Below are 8,579 nucleotides of genomic sequence, written 5' to 3' on the forward strand. Positions count from 1 at the left end.
GTATGGTGGAGTTAATGGCAAACCGTGGTTTTGGTCATTTCTGAGTATGGTTTGGATATATGTATATATGTTGTACTATCCTATAGAAAACGATAAGGGAATTACAGTGAGGGGTTATTACTGTTAGAAAGGTAATAGTTTTGGGAAGCTTGGTTTTACTGCTTACTCACACTTTCTGTTTTGTACCCCTTCAGGTTTTAACTGCTGAGTTTGTATCGACGAGGATATATAGTTAATCTTAGTATTGGTGGCTACTTTTAAGGGTATGATTCTTACCCACACTAATGTACCTTACTTATGCTCTAACATCACGTGTGAAATGGGTTCGCTCCCACTTGTAGCGCACTCTGGTGTTTAGACACTTTTAGATTCAAATTTATTCACTTTTTATACACTATCACATTTTATGGCTTCGTCACCTTCCAGGTGTCGGCCAACACAGCTCAATTTGGGGTCCTAGTGGACATTCCGGGTCGGGGGGTGTCAGTTTGGTATCAGAGCATATGTTAGGCAGTATTGTGTTCATCACACGCGTGATGTGAGCACTCTTGTTTTTGTGTTTGACGTTCGAATGATGCCACCTCGTCGAATATGGAAAAATATGCTAACTTTTCTTAAGTTTTGGACAATTATGTTGTCTTCACGACATTTTAGATGATCATTTTGGCCATGTCCTTAGAATTAAAACGAAGATTTCCCTTAAGGGGGGAAAATGTAGATTTGAGGCAAGTTGATGACCTAAATTAATGTATTGATAATCATGTATCACCAAAGGATTTACCAAATAATTTCATCATCATTCTTCCGTTGTTAGAATTGATCTTTTTGGGATTGGAAATCTCAGCTAGTTTTGATTTCTTGGTAGTATTGTTAGAATATCTCTTAATAGAAATCTTGCGAAGTCCCCTTTTTGTTAGGACTCTAGAAATGTCTCATGTGGCAAAGTGGTGTTAAAGTGGTAACACTCGACGGAAGAACATGTTGGGAAATTTCTTTTGGTCTCTGGTAGTTTAATATTTTGTGACATTACTTTTCGATCATCAAGAAATCTTGTTAGATTATTCTTAAATTTTACCTCTCTATTTTTTTGGCTTGGGATAATGTTGAAATTATTCAGTTTTTTGTTAACATAACTCATCACTTTTGGAATCGTTTGACTTTTTAATATTATTCTACGTCAGCTTTGTTCGTACCCTTAACTTCACCTCCTGGTATTAACAGCAATTGGGTTAATTTGGAGTCACCGGCCTATTTCCCATATCAGTTGGATAGGGACAAATTGTTCAAGAGGACCACTTAGATGTTGAAATTGTATATTTAATCCGGATATCTTGTACTCTAGATTTCGTGAACTATTTTGACCCTCAATTTCTTGAATGTTCTTTTAACCTTTATGACATGGTTTTACGCTTGGTTAGTGAGGAATTCATGACAGATTGATTTGGCGGGTGTATGCGCCACTTTTGCATCGATGCTAGCGAGAACTGTTTGGAATGAGTTATTTTATCCATGACTTGAAGTTAACATTTATTTATTTATTTACTTAGAAATCAAATGATATTTCTCGGTGGAGAACGTGTCCGAAATCCTTATCAACCTTAGAACTTCTTTGATACGCTCAAATTCTTGAAATGGACTAACTTTTTGACTGTGGCAGTGGGAGAATTTAATCAGCAATTATGAGTATCGATATGGAGTTACCTTTAACCTATCAAGAATTGGTTCGAATATGGTTCGAATGACTATGATCATTTTGTTATACGAGTGAAGGTTGGGAAGTATCATTGTTCACTATCAGTTCGGGATATTTTGTACATGTAGAGAATGTGAAAGTCAATAATTGTGATGCTGAACCAAGATTACACTCATGTGGTATTTCGATTGGTGGTTGTTTACTTAAGTAGAAAACAATATTCTTCTTGCTCTAAAAATTAAAGTATTGGCAATAGTTATTTCCTGAAAATGGGTGTTGAAATTTCAACAACAAGACACTTGTGAAGACCACTAAGATAAAAGTGGGATGTATTCAACCTCTTTGGGTGATGTGATCTAGAAGTTCTCTTTGTGACGTGATCAAATGTGGAAGTAAGGAAGAGATAAAATCGAGGCTCTCTTTGATGTGTTCGAAATGAATCCTCACTCTAGATGCACCCCGCTTTTGATTAATGTTTTTGGGATATTGAGGATATAAAGTTCAAACTTCCTGGACAACTACAATTTTCTAATTGCGTCCAGAGGACGATGACTTTTTGAGAAAACTACTCCTAGACTTCTATACAAATTCAGCAAACAGAAACCTGACAAGATTATCATCTTGGTGTATTTATATTTCATCGTGTTACATGTTTCATGAGGGTGCGGAGCGATGGTTAAAGCATATTGAGAAGATTTTTCGTGTTTTGCACAGTCAAGGGAATCTCCTTGTCGAGAAGTGGGTTGAGACGACATCGTGGTTTTTGGGTAAGGAGTCTACGTCCTGGTGGAAGCAGGAACTTCGTCGTTTGACTCCAGCTGAGAAGACGGATTGGGATGTTTTCCAAGAGTTGTTCAAGAGAAGGTTTGTGCCTCCTAAGTATATTGATCGAAAGAAGCAGGAATTTACTGAGTTGAGACAGGGGAAGTTGACAGCAAATGAGTACTACCGGAAGTTCACTGATTTGTCTCGCTATCATCCAGATGTTGTTGGTAATCCAGCGGAGATGCTTCGTCGTTTCCGTTTAGGCACTAAGAAGAAGTGGCGTTCGATGGCGACCACTACTCACTGTGATACCTACCAGGAGTTTTATGAGATTCTGCTGAGGATTGAGGATTCAGAAAATATGCCGAGCGAGAGTGAGGAGGAAGAGAATGATGGTAATCAGAAGAAGGATGATAAAAGTAAAGGTCAGGTGTCGCTCAGACCTTGTAGGACAAGGAACTTCAAGAGGGGTGGCACTAGTTCTAGCTCTTCTAGCGGTGGTTTTAGCGCCACTGGTCAGGGACGTGGAGGTAGGTTTTCTGGTGGTGCTAGAGGCTAGAGACAGGGTGATGCTGGTAGAGGTAGGGCCCTAGTTTGCTGCAGGTGTAATAATCGGCACTTTCGTGAGTGTAGGCGTGGCAGCAGTGGTTGCTTTACTTGTGGGCAGATGGGACATCGGGCTGCAAATTGTCCCCAAAGTCAGCAGCAGAAGCCGCATCAGACTTTCTTGCCACCACTTGTACCGATTCAGCAGATTCAGGGTTCGAGTAGTTATGGGCAGACAGGTCGAGGTGGTGCTTACTACTATCAGGGCGATGCTGTTCCTTATGCCCCGGGACAGTATCAGTATCCCCAGGACCCGTATTCCCAGGGCGGTTATCCTCCGTATTCCGGCGGCTATACGTCGTATCCTCCAGTTCCAGCAGGCGGTTCTCAGTGGTTTCAGGGAAGACAGATTCAGCAGGGGGAGATTGCTACGAGTAGTGCGGGGTCTTCGAGGCAGTTTGGTCAGCCCAGTCAGGGGCGTGGCATTCAGAGTCGTGGCGGCCAGACGAGCAGAGGTCGAGGTGAACGACAACAGACCCAGGGGCGTCTTCATAATATTTCTCTGCAGGATGCTCAGAACAATCCAGATTTGATCATGGGTACGTTAAATATCCTTGGTTATTTTGCTAGAGTATTAATTGATTGTGGTGCTACACATTCTGTGATTTCTCATACATTTGCTCAAGTGACGCAACCTCGCCCCACACCTCTAGGGTATGATTTAGAGTTCGCTATGCCTAGAGGGGAGAGGTGTATCGTAGATCGTGTGTACCCAGGATGTCCAGTAATAGTGGAGGATGTTGTTATGCCAACTGATCTTTTCTCGTTAGACATTGTTGACTTTGATGTGATTTCTGGGCACGGATTGGTTGCATTTCAATCGTGCCAATATTGATTGTTACGGGAAAATAGTTACGTTCCATCGTCCTGGACTACCTGTGGTTACTTTTGTGGGCGAGCAGAGTGGGATGAGACATGGTGTTATTTCGGCCGTGCGAGCAAAAAATTTGTTATCTAAGGGTTGCCAGGGGTACTTAGCTCATGTGGTGTTGGATGAAGCTGCTCCTAGTAGAGTAGAGGATGTGAGGGTAGTCAAACACTTTCCCGATGTTTTCCCTGAGGATTTACCTGGTTTACCACCATACCGAGACATGGAGTTCACTATTGAGTTGCTTCCAGGTACTAATCCTATTTCCTTGACTCCTTATCGTATGGCTCCCGCTGAGTTAAGGGAATTGAAAGTTCAGTTGCAGGAATTAGTGGATAAGGGTTTCATCCAGCCTAGTACTTCACCTTGGGGTGCTCCAGTATTGTTTGTGAGGAAGAAAGACGGAACCTTGAGGCTATGTATTGATTACAGGCAATTGAATCGGGTGACGATTAAAAACCGTTATCCGTTGCCGCGTATTGATGACTTGTTCGATCAGCTTCGAGATGCTTGTATATTCTCCAAGATTGACTTGAGGTCTGGTTACTATCAGTTGAAGATTAGTAGGGATGACGTTCCTAAGACGGCGTTCAGGACTCGTTATGGTCATTACGAGTTTCTGGTTATGCCATTTGGGTTGACGAATGCACCAGCTGCTTTTATGGATTTGATGAACCGGGTGTTCCAGCCATATTTGGATAGGTTTGTTATTGTTTTTATTGACGACATTCTGGTGTATTCTAAATCGAAAGCGGAGCATGTTCGACATCTTACTTTGGTGTTGAAAAGGTTGAGGGAACACCAATTGTATGCTAAGTTTACCAAGTACCAGTTTTGGTTAGACCAAGTTGCGTTTTTGGGGCACATCATTTCAGCTCAAGGTATTTTGGTGGATCCTCAGAAGGTCGCAGCTGTGGAAAAATGGGAGCAACCGCGAACCGTCACAGAGGTGAGGAGTTTCCTTGGTTTAGCAGGGTATTATCGGCGGTTTGTTAAGGATTTTTCTGTGATTGCTTTACCTCTGACGAGGTTAACGAGGAAAGACGTTAAATTTGAGTGGGATGATAAGTGTGAGCAGAGTTTCCAGCAGTTGAAGTATTGTCTCACTCATGCACCTGTTTTGGCACTCCCGGACGATAGTGGTGATTTTGAGGTTTATAGTGATGCTTCTTTGAATGGTCTGGGATGTGTGTTGATGCAACATGGTAGGGTGATTGCTTATGCTTCACGACAGTTGAAACCCCATGAGTTGAATTACCCTACACATGACTTGGAGTTAACAGCTATCATTTTTGCGTTGAAGTTATGGAGACACTACCTTTATGGAGAGAAATGTAGGATCTTTACAGATCATAAGAGTCTTCAGTATCTCTTTACGCAAAAAGATCTTAATCTTCGTCAGCGGAGGTGGTTGGAGTTGCTCAGTGATTATGACTGCATGATTGATTATCACCCTGGTCGTGCAAACGTAGTGGCTGATGCACTTAGCAGGAAGTCTCAGGGTCGTATCAATGCGTTGTATGCGAGTCGTATTCCTCTTTTGGTAGACTTACGTTCTACAGGAGTGAGGTTAGAAACAGAAGATCGAGATGTGGCTTTACTTGCTAATTTTCAAGTTAGGCCAATTTTGCTCGACCGGGTGCTTGAAGCTCAGGTAGCGGATAGAGAAACTCAAGAATTGATCCAAGCTCGAGATCGAGGAAGGAGGAGAGACCTCAGAGTTCGTGATTCGGATGACATGTTGATGCAGGAGGGTAGGACATTCGTGCCTAATAATTTGGATTTAAAGAAAGCAATTCTTGATGAAGCACATATCTCGGCTTATGCCATGCATCCATGAGCTATTAAAATGTATCATACCATTCGACCGTTTTATTATTGACCGGGTATGAAGAGGGAGGTAGCTGAGTATGTGAGTAGGTGTGCTATTTGTCAGCAAGTTAAGGCGGAAAGGAAGAAGCCGTTTGGGTTGTTGCAGTCGCTTCCCGTTCCAAAGTGGAAATGGGAAAATATTACTATGGATTTTATGTACAAGCTTCCACGTACACATAATGGTTTTGACGGCATTTGGGTGATTGTTGATCGACTTACTAAGTCGGCGCATTTTATTCCAGTGAGGGAGAAGTATTCTTTGGGCCGATTAGCAAAGTTGTTTATCTCAAAGATTGTGAAGTACCATGGTGTCCCTGTGAGTATTGTCTCGGATCGTGATCCATGATTTACATCTAAGTTTTGGGTGGCGTTTCAGGAAGCTTTGGGTACGAGACTACTTTATAGTACGGCGTATCATCCTCAGACGGACGGACAGTCAGAGAGAACTATTCAGACTTTGGAGGATATGTTGCGAGCTTTGGTGCTACAATTTGGTGATGCTTGGCACAAGCGGTTGGATTGTTGAGGAGACTACTCAAAATGTTCAGGTAATTAAGTCTAACCTGAAGGCAGCCCAAGACAGGCAAAAGAGTTTAGCAGATCGGCATGCTACTGACCGAGTTTATGAGGTTGGCGATTGGGTATTTTTGAAGCTTTCACCATGGAGAGGCGTTGTACGGTTTGGAAAGAAAGGTAAGTTGAGTCCCATGTACATTGGACCATACATGGTCACAGAGCGAGTTGGTGAGGTAGCTTACAGGTTGGAGTTGCCTCCGGAGTTAGCTAGAGTACATAACGTCTTCCACGTGTCCATGCTTCGACATTATGTTGCTGATCCGTCTCATGTGATACCTCATCAACCCTTGGAAATTAATCCAGATTTGACTTATGATGAGAAACCAGTGACGATACTAGATTGGAAGGAAAAGGTTCTGAGGAACAAGACAGTGAACTTAGTAAAAGTTTTGTGGAGAAATCATTCTGTGGAGGAAGCTACGTGGGAAACGGAAGATCGGATGAGGGATTTGTATCCTCAATTGTTCTTTGATCACTAGGGGTTTGTTGTATGGTTGTTTTGAATTTCGGGACAAAATTCTATTAAGGTGGGTAGGTTGTAACAGCCCGTTCCAAAAAATTTTAAAACGTACGCGTGAAAAGACGATTTTGCCCCTAGTGCGATTTCTTTACGTTTTGTGGTTGTTTTTGGGTTTTGTTGGCATGTTTTGGGCCACACACACTCACCCACACCCTACACCCTTTCCCCTATCCCTGCACCCTGTCTCGAGCTCCCTTTCTTTCCCATTTCCCATCTAAACGTACGGACACACACCCAAAACCCATCAAATTTTCACAGATCGAAGAAACAAAGTACATATCCATGCTCGTGAGGTTCATTGGAGTTTAACCATACCCATTTCAGGTAAGAATACCTTCGTTTTCACGTCGAACTCGGGATACCCGATTTTAGGTACTGTTCATGCACACGTAATTTCTCATGTTTTTGGGAATTTCAAGCTTGTAGGAAGCTTGGTGAGGTCCTTAGGAGGCTCGGGGTGGTTCGTTTGAATGTTTTGGACGTCGGGATCACGAGTTTCGAGGTTGGCCGGAGTTGGGGGTATTTTCCAGGCGAGATTTCGTGGATTTTAGCACTTGAAAGTGGTATGATTTTGTTCCTCTCGTTGTAAGCTTCATTTTGGTACCAATTTTGTGAAATTTGGTTGAAAAACGAAGAAGATATCACGATTTGAAAATTTCCCGATTTTCCGACGCCAGCTACGGCGCCGGAGTCTCGCCAGAGAAGACGACGGAATATTCTGTCAGTTTGGACGGAATATTCCTAACTTCGTTGACGGAATCCGTTAAAGATAACGGAATATTCCTGACAGCGTTAACTGACGCCGTCAGCGTGCCAGGCACGTGCCTGTGCGTGGCCGGCGCATGGGGGTGCGTGCGGCGATGAAAAATTATGTTAAAAATATGGGGATGATCCTGAGGTTGAGTAGATCACGTTGGTGTATTCATACACCCCATTTGAGCATTGTATGAGAAGTTATTTCTTAAGTTTGGTTATGTGCTTTAAAATTAACATTTTTATAGTTGTTTCGCATATAGGTGAATCCTATCCCGAGGACGAGCGTGGTCACTCGAGGCAGGGGGCTACAACCCTTCCACTTACCAGTGAGTGGGCTTTTGGTTTTCCGTATATACCTATATACTTATTTTTCCCCAGAAATTGATTTAAACGTTTATTAGTTATATGCCATATATTATATTGCCGTTTGTATGCATGGTTAGTTGCATTTATATATGTGTATGTATTGGTGCTGCGGACGCACAGGTAAGTGCCAGGTAAGTGTAATTCATGTTTACTTTCAGTAGTGATTTGAGATGCATAGAGAGCTCATAACCTGCACCCCCGGTGTTAGTGCTCCCGCCCAGAGTTGGGCACAGTCCTTCACGTGATGTTCACCTCTCACACCACACGCTCAGCTTGGATCCAAGTTAGGTGCACAGTCCTATCGTACAGACCACTCTAGGTGGTTCCGACTCGTAGGTGACCCGCGATTATTCGCCCAGCCTTCACGTGATCGTAGCACTTGAGCGTATATATATGTTACACCCAGGCCTGTCGTACATACCACTTTAGGTGGTTCTGACTCGTGTGCAGGTCTAGTTAGTGAGATTGAGATTTGAACTCTAGATTCAGCCGTAGAGGTCACGTTAGGTGACTCCGGCTGATAGTTTATATGATATTGATGTGTGATTACCTGAGCA

The 8,579-nt window shown here is 42.8% G+C and overlaps 1 protein-coding gene across 1 annotated transcript; it reads left to right on the forward strand.

Annotated features, from left to right (window-relative positions):
• Positions 1 to 2,342: 2,342 nt before the first annotated feature.
• On the forward strand, positions 2,343 to 3,017 carry LOC137737399 (uncharacterized). Its single transcript, XM_068476858.1, has one exon. It carries the CDS (start codon positions 2,343 to 2,345, stop codon positions 3,015 to 3,017), a length of 675 nt encoding a protein of 224 aa, XP_068332959.1.
• Positions 3,018 to 8,579: the final 5,562 nt, after the last annotated feature.

This window comes from Pyrus communis, chromosome 6, assembly GCF_963583255.1.
Source record: "Pyrus communis chromosome 6, drPyrComm1.1, whole genome shotgun sequence".
NCBI classification, from domain to species: domain Eukaryota; kingdom Viridiplantae; phylum Streptophyta; class Magnoliopsida; order Rosales; family Rosaceae; genus Pyrus; species Pyrus communis.

Coding starts and splice junctions, on each gene's coding strand:
- LOC137737399 (XM_068476858.1), top strand. CDS start 2,343: ATGTTTCATGAGGGTGCGGAGCGATGGTTAAAGCATATTGAGAAGATT.